Genomic DNA, 16,229 nt, shown 5'->3' with positions numbered 1-16,229 from the left:
AGGCAAAATGAAGACTTTTTTTTTTTTTTTTTTTTTTTTTGTGCTGTATGTGGGCCTCTCACTGTTGTGGCCTCTCCTGTTGCGGAGCACAGGCTTCGGATACGCAGGCTCAGAAGCCATGGCTCACAGGCCCAGCCGCTCCGCAGCATGTGGGATCTTCCCGGACCGGGGCACGAACCCGCGTCCCCTGCATCGGCAGGCAGACTCTCAATCACTGCGCCACCAGGGAAGCCCCAAGATGAAGACATTTTTGATGAGAGAATACTAAGAGAATTTATTGCCAGCAGACTTGGACTGACTATAAGAAATGCTAAGGAAATGATACCACTTGTAAAATCATATTTTCAGGAAGAATAAAGAGCACTGGAAATGGTAAATATCTAGATAAATATAAAATATTATTTTCCTCTCTTTTAAGTTCTTTAAAATACATATAACAATATAAAGCAAAAGTCTTATCAATGAATCAATATTAAGGGATCTATAATATATGTAGATATAAGATAGCCTATACTATAAAGAACAAGAACAGGTAAATGAATCTATCTGGTTGCAAGTCTTGTGCATTTTATATGAAGTGGCATAATATTAATTCTAAATGGACTGAGAAAAGTTAAATTTCTATATTGAAATCACTGGAAACTCCAATAAAAAATGCAAAAAGGTATAGCTAAAAAGTCAAAAGGAAAATTAAAATGGAATTCTGAAAAATATCCAATTAATGCAAAAGAAGTCAAAAAAAGGGAGGAAGAAAGAAACAAAAATAGAAGGAACAAAATAAAATAAATAACAAAATGGTAGACCAATACCCAACCATAACAATAATCATATTAAATGCTAATAGACTACACACTCCATTAAAAGACAGAGAATTCTAGGGACTTCCCTGGTGGCACAGTGGTTAAGAATCCACCTGCCAATGCATGGAACACGAGTTCGATCCCTGGTCTGGGAAGATCCCACATGCTGCGGAGCAACTAAGCCTGTGCGCCGCAACTACTGAGCCTGCGCTCTAGAGCCCACGAGCCACAACTACTAAAGCCCGCATGCCTAGAGCCCATGCTCCGCAACAGGAGAAGCCACCACAGTGAGAAGCCTGTACACCGCATCAAAGAGTAGCCCCAGCTCACTGCAACTGGAGAAAGCCCGCACACAGCAACGAAGACCCAACGCAGCCAAAAATAAATTAATTTAAAAAAATTTTTTAAAAAGACAGAATTCTAAGAAATGAATTTAAAAAAAGCAAGTTCCAACCTTATGCTATGTATAAAAGATCCTTTTTTAAGCATAAAGACCGATTGAGAGTTAATGGACAGAAAAAGATACACCACGCTAACATTTAGCATAAGGTGGCAAGAGTGCCTTTATTATTATTAACATTAAGCATAAGAAGGAAAGAGTGCCTTTATTATGATTAGACAAAGTAGATTCAAGACAACGAATATTACCTAAGATAAAGAAAGACATTTTATAATGACAAAAGGTTTAATTCACCAGGAAGACATAACAATCATGAATACGTATGTACCTAAATAACAGAGATTCAAAAGCCAAACGTAAAGCTGACAGAATTAGTTGAAAACTTTAAACCCTTCTCTCAGTAACTGACACAACAACTAGAACAACAACAAAAAAATCATTGCATTACACACCATTTTAAGGGCATGTAGCACTAGGCTAGAACCACAGGCCGGATGATAAAATAAATCATAATAAATGTAAGACAAGTGAAATCACACAGTATGTTCTCTAACCAGAATGAAATTTAATTAGAAATCAATAAAAACAAGAGATCTAGAAAAATCTTAAATATATGAAAATTAAACAAGAGACTTGTACAGACCAAAGATGAAATCACAAGCAAAATTTAAAATCTTTTAAAATGAATAATAATGAAAAATGCAACATTCCAAAATTTGGGGGACGCACTGCTTAAAAGAACTTATCATTTAAAAACTAATATTAACAAAGTCTAAAATCAATGACCTAACATTTTACCTGAAGAAGCTAGAGAAGAGTAAAGGAAATTCAAGGTAAATAAAAGGAAGAACAAAATAAAAAGCAAAAATCAATAAATTAGAAAACAAACAACAGAGAAATTAACAAAGTAAAAAGTTGGTTCTTTGAAAAGATCAACAAAATTGATAAAGTCTAGCCTCATTAATCAGGAAAAAGAGAATATAAATATCAATATCAGGAATGAAACAGGGGTTATCAGTATAGATCCTATAGGCATAAAAATGAGTATAAGGGAATACTATGAACATTATGTGAACAAATTTGACAATTTAATGAAATAGACAAACCCCTTCAAAATACCACTTACCAAAATGTAATACCAGATAAAACAGAAATAGAATAACAGAATATCTATTAACAAAATTTAATTCATTATCAACAACATTCCTATTTGCAAGGAAGGTTTCACTGGTGAATTCTATCTAATATTTAAGGAAGAAATTATACCAATCTTACATAAATTTAGAAAAGAGAAAGGAGGGAATCTATTCAACTTCATTTTATAAGGACAGCATAATCCTAATAGCAAAACCTACAGAGATTTTACAAAATAAAAAATTACAAATCAACATTCATCATAAACATGAATGCAAAAATCCTTGACAAAATATTAGCAACCCAAACCCAACAATGTATAAAAAGGATAATAAATCATGATTAGGTACGGTTTATCCCAGGAACACAAGGTTGATTAACATGCAAAAATCAATGTAGTTGATCATATTAATAGAGTAAAAAAAGAATAAAACATGCAATCATTTCAATAAATACAGAAAATGCATTTGACAAAATTCAACAACCATTCATGATCAAAGAAAAGAAAAAAACTTTCAGAAAACTAATAATAAAAAAGAATTTCCTCAGTCTGGTAAAGAACATCTAGAAAAAGCCTGTATAGTTAACATCATACCTAAAAGGTAAAACAATGAATGCATTCCCTCTAATATTGTGTACTAGGATTGGGAACAAGAGTAAGGAATCCTACTTTCACCACTACTATTCAATATCGTACTGAAGAACCTAGCCAGCCTAATAAGGCAAAAGAAAAAAAAAAGGAATACAGATTGGAAAGAAAGAGGTAAAACTGTATTAATTTGCAAATGGAGTGACTGCCTACATAGAAAAGAATTCTGGATTCTAAAAAATATGCTATTAGGACAAATAAATAAATTTATTTAGCAAGGTCACAAGATATATGGTACATGTATAAAAATCAATTGTATTTTGTATATACCAGCAGCAGACCATTAGAAAAAGAAATTTTCTAAAATTCCATTTATAATAGGGTCAAAAACACAAATAAATTTAACAAAAGATGTGTCAGACCTCTACACTGGAAACTACAAAACAAGATGACAGAAATTAAAGATATATATAAATGAAGAATTACACTATGTTCATGAATTGAAAGACTCAATTTTTGTGAGTGTCTCCTCTCTCCAAACTGATTCCAAATATAATTGCAACTGGATTTTTGGTAAAAAATTGGTAAAAAATTTTTGGTAAAAAATTGACTAGCTAATCTTAAATTTTATATAGAAAATCAAATTCAAAACACTTTTAAAGAAGAACAGGGACTTCCCTGGTGACACAGTGGTTAAGAATCTGTCTGCCAATGCAGGGCACACGGATTCGATCCCTGGTCCGGGAAGATCCCACATGCCATGGAGCAACTAAGCCTGTGCACCACAACTAATGAGCCAGTGCTCTAGAGCCCACAAGCCACAACTACTGAAGCCCGTGCACCTAGAGCCTGTGCTCCACAGCAAGAGAAGCCACTGCAATAAGAAGCCCACGCACTGCAAGAAAGAGTAGCCCCCGCTCATCACAACTAGAGAAAGCCCGTACACAGCAGTGAAGACCCAAAGCAGCCAAAAGTAAATAAATAAAATAAATTTAAAAAAAGAAGAAGAACAAATTTGGAAAACTACATATTTTAGAGACTTACTATTTTTTTTTATTTTATTGAAGTATAGTTGATTTACAATGTTGTGTTAATTTCTGCTGTCAAGTGACTCAGTTATACATATATATATTCTTTTTCATATTCTTTTCCATTATGGCTTATCACAGGTTACTGAATATAATTCTCTGTACTATACAGTAGGACCTTGTTGTTTATCCATCCTATATATACTAGTTTGCATCTGCTAATCCCAGAGACTTACTGTTATAAAGCTACAATAATCAAGACAGTGTGGTACTAGCCTAAGAACTGACAAATAGATCAATGAAACAGGAGAGACAGAACAGAAACAGATCCATACTTATACAGTCATTTGATTTCAGACAAAGATGTGGAAGTAATCCATTGGAGAAAGGAAGTTTTTTCAACAAATGGTGATGTAAAACTAGGTATTCATATGGGAAAAAATGAATCTTGATTCCTAACTCACAACAAATACGAAAATCAGAGATGGATCAAAGGTAAAAGCAACAATTTTAAAGCTGTTAAAAGAAACAAAGGATAACAGCTTCATGATTGAAGGCAGACAAAGATTTCTAAGGACACAAAAAGCAATAACCATAAAAATAACTGGTAAATTAGACTTCATCAAAATGGAAATCTTCTCATCGAAATACACTGTTAAGAAAATAATCAGGCAAGCCAAAGACTGAGAGAAAATATAGAAAAACAATATCTGGCAATGGACTTGTTCCTAGGATATATAAAGAACTCCTACAATTCAATAATAAAAAGAAATAACCCAACGGAAAAAATAAATGGGCAAAAGATCTGAACAAAACTTCACAAAAGATACACTAATGACCAATATGCACACAAAAAAGTGCTGAAGGATGGACCTAGAGATTATCATACTAAGGGAAGTAAGTCAGTGTTGGGAAAACTAGTAAAATGGTCTTCTTCAGGCTTCAGAGGCAGAAGCAGGCCTCTGATCGACCTGTGACCCTGCCTGGACTGCATGCCTGCTTGCACACCTAACAACTGCTGCTAGCAAGTCAAGCAGCACTTACGATAAGAAAGGGAATGGGTCTTGGAATTTCTTGAGCCCTGGGGACCTGGCCAGTCCCCTGGGGTCTGGAAAATCTTGTGACTCACATGATGAAATTAACAGCATTGTTACAACTGAACCAGAGCTGAATTTTTGAGCAAAAACTGCTAATAGTTTGCTGCCTTTAATTATAAACAGAAGCCCCCAGAACTCCAATCTGAAGTCTCACCTGTGTGATGCACGTACCACCCAGGACCCTTCCCAACTGGGGCTTCAGATTGCTGTTACTTGGGACTTCCCAGCTGCTGTCTAGATCTGGAAGTAGGTGTTGGCCCAATTCGGTGATGTAAATACCCTGTAACATTTTTCTAATATTCTTATTCTTCTCCTTCTAATGATTTTATATTAAAATTAGGTTAAATCACCTCTCATTAAAGAATTGATTAAAACTTTGTGTGAGACGAGTGGTTATTTTGGCAGCGAATCCAATGAACCTTAAAACCGAAAGCAGGCTTTGGGCAAAACAGTCAGAGAAAGACAAATAACATATGATATCACTTTATGTATAAACTAAAATATGATACAAATGAACTTATTTACAAAGCAGACTCACAGACTTAAGATTACCAAGGGGGAAACGGGGAGGAGGGATAAATTAGGAGTTTGGAATGAGCAGATACAAACTACTATACATAAAATAGATAAAACTATATAGCACAGGGAACTATATTCACTATCTTGTAATAACCTCTAATGAAAAAAGAATATGAAAAAATATATATGTATAATTGAATCACTTTGCTGTACACCAGAAACACAACATTGTAAATCAACTATACTTCAAAAAAAAAAAGTGCTGAACACCATTAGCCATTAGGGAAATGTAAATTAATACCAGAGATATACTACTATCCACATGCCAGAATGGGTAAAAACAAAAAGACTGACAATAATATATGTTGGTAAGGATATGGAGCAACTAGAATTCTCATACACTGTAGAAGAAAATGTAAAATGGAACTTTGGGAAAAGTCTGGTAGTTCATCATAAAACTAAACATAAACATACCTACTCAAACCAGCAATTCTCTTTTTTAAAAATTATTTTACTTGGTATTTTAGAATTTAATCCATATTTTATTGTCACCCCCTCACCTGCCCCCTTCATTTATTTATTTGGCCACGCCGTGTGGCTTGCAGGATCTTAGTTCCCCGACCAGGGATTGAACGCAGGCCCTCAACAGTGAAAGCATGGAGTCCTAACCACTGGACCACCAGGGAATTCCCTCAAACCAGCAATTCTATTCCTAGGTATTAAGAAGGAAAAAAAAATACATATATATATATATGTGTGTATGTGTGATATATACACACATATATATTATATATACACATATAAATAAAATAAACATATATATATACGTACATATATACATACATGTAAAATAAATACATATACACAACATGGGATTGAACTGCACAGGTCCACTTATACATGATTTCTTTCACTAAATACATACTACAGTACTACACAATCTAAGGTGGGCTGAATCCGTAGATGAAGAATCACAGATGCAGAGGGCCAACTGCAAAGTTATATGTGGATTTTTGACTGCAGGGAGGGTTGAAACAACTCCTGCACTGTTCAAGAGTCAATTATATATATATTATATATATATATATATATAAAATATATATATAAATAAATATATATATATATAAAATCTCCATATCCATAAAATAACTTGTCTAAGAATGTTCATAGCAGCTTTATTTACAATTGCCAAAAACTAGAAACAGCTCAGGTAGCCACCAACAGGAGAATGGATAAACGAACTAAGCTTTCTAGTCACCTGCTTCCACGTTGGCACCCCTCTGATAGAACAACTAGGTTGTTCTCTTTAAATACAAATTGTATTTAAATACACCCTGCTACCACCCTGTTGTAGTTGGAATAAAGTCCCAACTCCTACCACATCTACAAGGCCCTGTGATCTAGCTCTCACTTACCTCACCTCACACCATTTTCTCCAGAAGTCTCCCTTCTATATCTCAAAAATTATAAACTAATTCCATTTTAAGGGCTTGCACTGGCTGTTCTCTATCTGGGCAGCTGTGCATCCAGAATTTTACATGCCTCTTTCCCATTACTCTGGGCTTAATTCAAATATCTCTTCTCCAGACCCTCCCTGATTGCTAAACGAAGTAGCTTTCTTTTCCCCTCTCTCTATCCCATTACCCTCTCTTATTTATTCATTGTACTATGTGAAATTATCTTTTGTTATTTACATACCGACTGTTTTTTTTTCTCAGCCCGAAGGTGAGCATAAAGACATCTTGTTGACCAACATATTCCTCAGTACCTAAACGAGTTCCTATTATAAAGCAGGCACTCAGTAAATATATGTCGACTAGTTATTGCCATATTCAGGGTTGTCTTCAAATGCTAACACAATCTTAAGATCAATATAAACAGTGACATAGTTTATACTTTCTTCCAAAGTCTTAATAGAGATATTCAAAGAATTAAAGGAATTTAAGAAATGAACACTTCCCTTATTATTAAGGTTAAACATTGAATGACTACCATGCATTGGGCTGTGCTTTACATTATTTAATTTCTCAAAAACCTTGGGCTATATGGGTGGTAACCATGTATAAAAATGCAAATTCAGAGAGATTTAGTAATTTTTTCAAAGCCACACAGCTAACATGTGGTAGGACCAAAATTCACAGTCTTCTAAAGTCCATGCTTTTCCACACTATCACAGATCATGATAACTTAATAACATACTTTTTCTCTTATTTTAAAAGATTCTTCCAAAATAGGACTCAAAATTTATCAATGACGTTTACAAAATTAGAAATTCAACCTTTATTTACCTTCACTTATTTGGAATTTTTAAGAGCAACCTAAAGCCACAGATGCCATTTATGTTTCACTGAAGAAAATTATAAAGGCTCATTAAATACTTCTATAATTGTGGTCAGTTATACTTCTTAACACTGAGCTCAGGTAATTTTCTCTGAATGAACAGAGATTTATTTAAGAAAAATGAAACACTTTGCCTTAAAATCTCTCTAATACTTAATAGTGGGAAAAGGGGAAAGTTTATAGGGGAATTCATAATGTTAATCAATTATACAGAGTGCAAAACCATCTTCAAAGATGTAAATTACTGATCATTTCATCCTTGCTATTACTATTCTTTTTCAGTATGGATAAATAACCCATTTATTTCCAGTTTTAGAGAGAATGGTTTTCCCTTTACGTTCCCACAATTCCATCCAACAATAATACTAGCATTATCGTATTATATTAGATTTTAAGTATTCCTCAAATTCACATCTGCCTAAAGGGCCTGCTAGTGGGTAATGAAACTTCTTATGCCTCCCAATTTGGAATATTCCCCTTCTTTTTCCTCCTTCCCTACTGCTACAAACTCCACCCGTGTCTAGGACTTTCTCTCCTCAGCTAGCTCAGCTTCTCACTAGTGTACCTTTTTTTCACCCTAGAACTTCCCTTACTATCCCCAGATGTACCCTCTGACGAAATGGCCTGAAGAGTCAGCAGTGAATTTTGCTTTCTCACTGGAAAACAGGTAAATCCTGTCATGTTTTAGTTAAAATGATTTATAATCATCACTTAGGAAGCCTTTATCTTCTATTTATCCCTCACGGAACATAAAAGTTATAATGTCTAGAAAACTTAAAAAAGGATGTGCACTCTAAGCCAGAGAATCCAGAAGGAATGATAGTGAAAAGGACTGTTGGGTATATTCACTATTTCAGTCAGCACAAAGAAAAAGCAAATGTCAAATGTCAAAAAGGACAAAACCAGGAGGCCTGGCATTCACACTGGCAATAAGCCACAGCTGCTCAATAAAGAGGGAGTTTCCCATCCCCAAATCCCCACCCTCTAAGGCCTAGAAAACAACCACCACTCTTAGAGCTCACAGTGTTCCTTCACCCAACAGGCAAGCAGGTGTTATTTGGGTTAGAGAAAAGCTCTGTCTAAACTATCTGGAAGAGACTTCCCCGGTGGCGCAGTGGTTAACAATCCGCCTGCCAGTGTGGGGGACATGGGTTCGATCCCTGGTCCGGGAAGGTCCCACATGCCACGGAGCAACTATGCCCATGCAACACAAACTGAGCCTGCGCTCTAGAGCCCGCGAACCACAACTACTGAAGCCAGCGCACCTAAAGCCCGTGCTAAAGACTGTGCTGCGCAAACAAGAGAAGCCACCGCAATGAGAAGCCCGCACACCGCAACGAAGAGTAGCCGCCGCTCACCGCAGCTAGAGAAAGCCCACGCGCAGCAACGAAGAACCAACACAGCCAAAAACAAACAAACAAACAAACAAACAAACAATCTGGAAATGTGAACTTTTGCTCCCACAGGCACAGCATCACATGTGGTGATTAGGTCTAAAGTACCACTAGCCACTATTAGTTCTGGCCTAGGATAAGAACAATTACTATAATTTAAATGGCTATTATTTATCGAGTATTTAAGCATATGTCAGACACTGTGCCTCATTTAATCCTTACAAGAACCCCACACGATAGGTACTTACTGTTATTTCTATTTTTTTCAGATGTGTAAGCTGAGGTACAGAGAAGTTAGGTAATTTGCCCATGTGTAGAAAGTGGTGAAATCAGAATTCTAACAGTATTCTGATTGATACCAAACCTATAATTATACAGTATTTATAGGATGATGAACCAATGAACTTGCAGAAATAATTTCACATATTCCTATACTGGGTCTGCCTATATTTGACTAGGCAGAATCCTAATAGGTATATTTGGATCCTATTAGGTTCATCAGCTAAACTGTAGACTTTATTTACTCTAATTAAATATCACAAATATAGCTATTTTAAAAAGCACACAAAATTTACCAACCGCTTAGCACATACCTACTGTGATGTTACCCATCTTGCTTTGTAATGTTATATTACCTGTAAAAGAGAAAAAGACAACTTTATACATTAGGGATAATCTAAAAAGGAACTGTGTTAATGGTATCCTAAAACATGGTTAGATACCCACAACATTATTTAATAACATTGTTATTATTGTTGGCAATTTTTCTCAGATCACAAACCTAGTGAGAGATTCAGTTGCAACTCGAAAATAAACAGATTTAGGCAACTATACAAATTCTCTTCCTCCACCCCACCTTAATCTTTTATAGCATAACTAAAAAACAAACCCCCATACTTTCCGGGAAACATGGAAGAAAAATAATGATTCTTCTAAAACCCTAAAATGAAAAAATTACTTAAATGTGCTCAATACTCATTTTCAATCTAAACATCACAATATTTATCAGACCACACAAAGCCAAGTTTTGAACCAAATAACACTAAAATAATCCATGGAAAAAAGTAATTACTATTATTTTTCAGGCCAGTTTGGCATGTCTATCTGTTAGATTAAAGTGGTTTCTGTGCCAAGAGTTTAAAAGTTTTGAGGCAGGAATAATGAAAACACTGAAATACGACCAACAAAGAAAAAAATCTTAAAATATTTCCACCTTTCAATGAAAATATATTTTCCAGGATACGTATAGGATATTACAACCATTCTTCCCAGCCCCTTCCTCCAATACCAAAAACAGTAGGATTTTTCTTCATATGTGTTTGCATGTATAATTACTCCTAGTCATACTACCTATATTTACTGCACTGAAAGTGTAGGCAATATTATCTCTTCTACCATAATTCCAAAACTACAGTAAGAAGTAAAGGAATAACTTATCTCAGAATTAATCTAGAGTAAGTGAAATCACTTACTTCATTTCATGCATCTTGTAAATACTGACATGTATCAGTACCCGGGAAAAAGAAAAAAAAGGCACTTGATTCATTTGTCCAAAGTCAAATGTGCTCTAAAAGTTTTATATTCCATCATACTTCATGTGAATATATGAATAAAATTGGGCTTGTGTGGGCTTCCCTGGTGGCGCAGTGGTTGAGAGTCCGCCTGCCGATGCAGGGGACACGGGTTCGTGCCCCGGTCCGGGAGGATCCCATGTGCCACAGAGCTGCTGGGCCCATGAGCCATGGCCGCTGGGCCTGCGCGTCCGGAGCCTGTGCTCCGCAGCGGGAGAGGCCACAGCAGTGAGGCCTGTATAACGCAAAAAAAAAAAAAAAAAAAATTGGGCTTGTGTGAAGTTAAGCTTATAAAACTATTTTCAAGTTTCAGTAAATTACAAGGTTGTGAAGAACCTCCTGTTAAATGGTTAAGTAAATAAATATTATTTCATTGGTGTGCTCTAGATACTCTTCCAATTTTCAACCCCAGTAAATGCAGATTCACATGCAAGTAGTAGCCAAAGATCTTATAGCTTCTAAGATGGCTTCCAATGATCCCTGCCTCCCGGTATTCATGCCCTTGTATAATCTCCTCCACTCATGTGTAGGAGATTTGCTTTGTTTTTACCAAAGAGAATACTAAGGGCAAAAATGATGGGATGTTACTTCCAAGACTAGGTAACAAAGAGTCTGGCTTCTGTCTTGCCAGCTGTCTTTTGCTCTGATGGAAGCCAGCTTGCCATGTTGTCAACTGCCCTATGAAAAAGGACCAAGAGCAAGGACCTGAAAGAGGCCCCAAGCCAAGAGAATCTAAACTGAATTCTGCCAACAACCATGAGTGAACCAGGAAGCAGATTCTCTCTTGGCTGAACCTTCAAATAAGCCCATGGCCCCAGCTGATACCTTGATTACAACTTTGAGAGAGATCTGGAGGCAGAGGACCCAGTTAAGCGACACCCAGATTCCTGAACCATTCAAAGTGTAAGAAAATACATGTTCGTTGTTTTCAGCTGCTAAATTTGTTACACAGGACGAGGTAACTAGAAAAGATTTTGAAAGCTGGAAGTGGGGTGATGCCACAATAACTAAAAATATTGGAATAGCTTTGGAACTTGATAGTAGGCATAGGCTGGAAGGATTTTTAGGAGCATGGTAGAGAAAACCTAAATTGCTTGAACAGTGTGTTAGTAGAAAGCTGGACTTTGCGTCTACTTCCCATGAAGGCTCAAAAGGAAGAGAAGAAAATGTTTTTGGAAACTGGAGGAAGGCAGATCCCTGTTAAGTAGTATTGGAAACTCTGCAACACTGTTACTATCAGTAACGGGGAAAGTAGGAAATGTGCCTAATGAACTGAATGATCTAGCCACAGAGACTGCCAAGCAGAGTCAAAGTGTGGTAGGTGCTGCCTATTTTTCCTTGGCGCTTCAGTAAAATGCAAGAGAAGAAAGATAAGCTAAACTAAAGAAAGGACTGTTAAACAACAAAAAGACCAGGACATGAATGATTTTGAAAAGTCTGAGCTTCTCAAGACGGCCAAAGATGCTAAAGGTAAGAATGGCTTCTATACAAAGTCTGAATCCAGGGCATGGCCAGAACACGGTCTAAAAATAAAACTGGTGGATTGACTGTAAAATCTTTTGCTAAGAATCCAGAAAGCTCAAGGGTAATACCTCACAGTATTAATCAGTTATACAAAACGTCCATTAAACAGATTATGGGTATCTCACAGATCCTCTCAGTCAAACAATAGGTCCTCTAGAAAGCTTGAGAGTACTGTATCTTAATAACTCTGCGGAAGTCCATATTTTGAAGAGATTCTTGGCTGTGGCTTTTATCTAATGGAATAAACCCCAATATGATTCACAGGAGGCTGACAAAATATTTGAGAGAAGTGTATCAGCAAACACATTGCTAACTTCGACTGAGAGGGACAGTGACAGTACAAAGTGAAATGAGACCATTCAACCCCCAAAATTCTGCTGGCAGGAAGCAGACTGAGGAAACTCCTCAGCTGCAAACACATGCTACATTTCATGAAAAAGGAAGGATGACTCAGAGTGCAAAGTCTGGAACCCTGAAGAATTACCGCAAGGCCTTGAGATCTAATCAAGTAACCTCTAACGTTTGCCCACCTGAATTTCAAAATCATTATGGACCAAAGACTCCTTTGTGCCCCTTATTTTCTCCTCTTTGGACAGGAAAGTCTATGGAAATTATCCTATGCATATCCCATCCTTGTATTCTGAGTGTGTAGGTGGTGTATGTGGGTTGAGGGGGCTAAAGAACTTGTCTCTTCAGTTCACAGGTCTTCAGATTCAGAAGAACAATATTTGAGTTATATTTAAGCAACTATACCCAAGGAAGCTCATCTACATCTGGATCTGATTTTGATGTAGAGATTGTGGACTCTGAGGAGATATGTAATGGGATGAGACTTTGGGAAACTTGAAAGGAAGGGAGTGCGTTTTGCATGTGGGAAGGACCCGAATCACTTGCAGGGGTTGCAGAGAACAGACTGGCCATCCAAAACCTTATAGGTTATCTGGGGAGATGCACACATGAGAAGTTAAAAATTAGAATTTATTAATAACTATAAGTGAATGTTGTAACTGAACAGTATGAATTAGTTGCCACAGCCATTTAGAGGAAACAGACTAAAATGACCTGGCATGAACAGGAAGAATAGTGATATTGGAGATATCACCAGAGTGGAAGTTTGAAATGTGGGTAAAATTTGATGCTGAAGGGAAAGGATTTTGTGGAAAAAACAATGAAGTAAGCAAAGATAAAAAGGCATAACGATGCACGCTATTATTTAAATCATGCTCATCAGTTAGGCTGGAGCAATTAGGCAAGTCTATGAGGACAGGGATTAAGTCTTTCTTATTTAGTGTTATATTTTGAGAGCTTAGTATATTGCCCAGTACATAGTAAATACTATTATTTTTTGAACAAATGTTCAAAATAAGTTTGGAAAAATAGGTAAAAATAAATTTGTAGAAGAACCATAGAGTGCTTAGTCTACTGACTTTATCCTATACTGAAGGAGTCAGTGAAGAATTTCAAGATAGGCAGCAATACAAGAAAAACATCTTGTATTCCTTCCTAATCTTTAGGAAAATTAAGCTAGTGTGAGATGCTCAGAATTCTCTTTACTGTTTTCACCTTATGAATACTTCAAAAATAAGGTAAAGCAGACCCCTGATATTTGTGATTTTAACTGTCAGTAAAGAACTATGACATGGTTCTACAGTCAGTCATTTAGCTAGTAATAAGTTCAGTCACCCACTCGCAAGACAAAATTTTGGAGCTTTATTACCTTATACTAGTCTTCAGTGAATGCAGTAAAAATTTACTTTTTTAAATGAAAATAGAAAATGTGGTCTTTCTCAAAAAGTTAATCATTAGTGCTTGTAATGAAAGTGAAGTGATCAAGAAAACAACAGTTTTAGAGCCATAAAATAGCTTTAGATCCATTAAAAAATGAGGACTAGTTCACATTATAGCAGAATCTGTACAGTCTCAAACTACCTCTCTCTTGAATGTTAGTGTTCTGTACAGTAAAAGCATAACAGAACAAGAAAAGTATGGAACTAATTTTAAATATAAAGAATATATCAAAATATTTTTATCAACACTAAAGGATTTTTAAAGCAATAAACAAAAAAATATTCTCCACTTATATCAAAATATTTAGAAAACCTCTACCCTAAACAGAAATATTCCAAAGTCATTAAAATATACAACATGGAACTCTTATCTCCAATACTTTGTGGAATAAGGTAGAATATTGTAAAGTACACAAATCTACCAAATGGGCATTACTAACACAATTTTCTATATTTTGGTTTCACCCATTTCATCTCCAACCACTGAAAATAAACAAAACAACTATTTGAGAGGAGTACGTCTTTGCAAAAGCCTTCCTTCCAATAAAGCAGATGCCATATGGTCTGTAATAATTATGTGTGCTGACTCTTCTTTCAAGTTATGAAACTTTTCCACAAGTTATGAAACTTTTCCACAAGAATTGCAAATGAGAAAATATATAGTTCTTCTTAACTAGCAACTCTTCATTCTAGTGTGGTCAGAGGAAAAATAAGCTATCAATTTAAAGATAAACATCAGTTTATTTTTCTTCACTAAAATAAATGTAATTATGGTTAAAAACAGCACATATACTTTCATAATCCAAACAGAGAAAGCAAATATCCTTAAAAGTTAAATCCTTTTTGTGCTTCTTTTTTAGGGGGAGGGCTGCAGGAGCAGGAAGAGAGAGATTTTTTATTTGCAAGCCACAGGGCTAAATGGTAAGAACACAGAGATAAATAAAACACAACCTTTCCTCTTTAATAAGGCAAGAATTTATGGGTCAATGGAAGGCCAGAGATGGGGGAAGGCTGCTTTAGCTGAGTACTAAAAGATTACTAAAAGTCAATGAGATAAAGAAAGCCGGGAAAATCATTTTAGGAAGACTATAATTGATAAATATGATCAAGGGCTCTGATCAAAAACTCAGAAGTAAAGAACAAGTAAGAATATACACAGGAAGAAGTAAGACACTGTGTAATTCTAGAAGACAAAGCATAAGGTCAGAAAAAGGAATTAGTAAGTTAGCTAAGTCACTGAGGCAGTAGAAAAGGGTTTGGGTAAGAGAATGCCATGTTCAATGTGCCTTTCTAATAACCAACCATAGCTATAGTGAAGAGGATGAATTTGAAGAAGGCAAGACTGGAAGCAAACTTACTGTTAGAGTTGAGGCAAGAGATGACAAGAATATGAATTAGAATAGTAAAAGTTTGGGGACTTCCCTGGTGGTGCAGTGGTTGAGAATCCACCTGCCAATGCAGGGGACACGGGTTCGATCTCTGGTCTGGGAAGATCCCACATGCCGCGGAGCAACAAAGCCTGTGCGCCACAACTACTGAGCCTGAGCTCTAGAGCCCATGAGCCACAACTACTGAGCCCACGTGCTGCAACTACTGAAGCCCACGCGCCTAGAGACCGTGCTCCGCAACAAGAGAAGCCACAGCAATAAGAAGCCCATGCACCACAACAAAGTGTAGCCCCTGCTTGTCGCACCTAGAGAAAGCCCACGCACAGCAACGAAGACCGAACGCAGCCAAAAATAATCAGTAAATAAATAAATATTTAAAAAACCAAAAGAACAGTACAAGTTTGAAAGAAAAAACTGGGATAGATTGAAGAAATATTTAGATGATAAAACCTACCTACACTTTGGGATTGATAGATGTGGAAGGTGATAGAGAGAGGAATTTAGGATTACTTCTAGATTCTAGCTTGGGAAATTAGGTACATGGTAATATTAGAATCTGCAAATGGAAATAAAGGAGGAGGATTATATTATGGATGAGGTTGGGGAGGTGAGGGCTGGGAAAGCAGGAGAAAAGAAGTTAGAAATGTGAAGTCGTTTG

At 36.2% G+C, this 16,229-nt stretch overlaps 1 protein-coding gene across 2 annotated transcripts in view; it reads right to left on the bottom strand.

The window, feature by feature from the left end:
• The window catches only part of FAM185A (family with sequence similarity 185 member A), a 66,989-nt gene that overhangs the window by 30,286 nt on the left and 20,474 nt on the right, over window positions 1-16,229 (bottom strand). For both annotated transcript variants that reach the window (XM_060157233.1, XM_060157232.1), the window contains exon 5: window positions 9,895-9,936. In XM_060157233.1, the coding sequence (XP_060013216.1) occupies window positions 9,895-9,936 (42 nt within the window). The remainder of the gene's footprint in view (window positions 1-9,894; window positions 9,937-16,229) is intronic.

This window comes from Lagenorhynchus albirostris, chromosome 8, assembly GCF_949774975.1.
Source record: "Lagenorhynchus albirostris chromosome 8, mLagAlb1.1, whole genome shotgun sequence".
Taxonomy (NCBI): Eukaryota; Metazoa; Chordata; class Mammalia; order Artiodactyla; family Delphinidae; genus Lagenorhynchus; species Lagenorhynchus albirostris.
The sequence above is the reverse complement of the archived record's forward strand: the minus strand, read 5'-3'. Positions and strand labels throughout refer to the sequence as shown.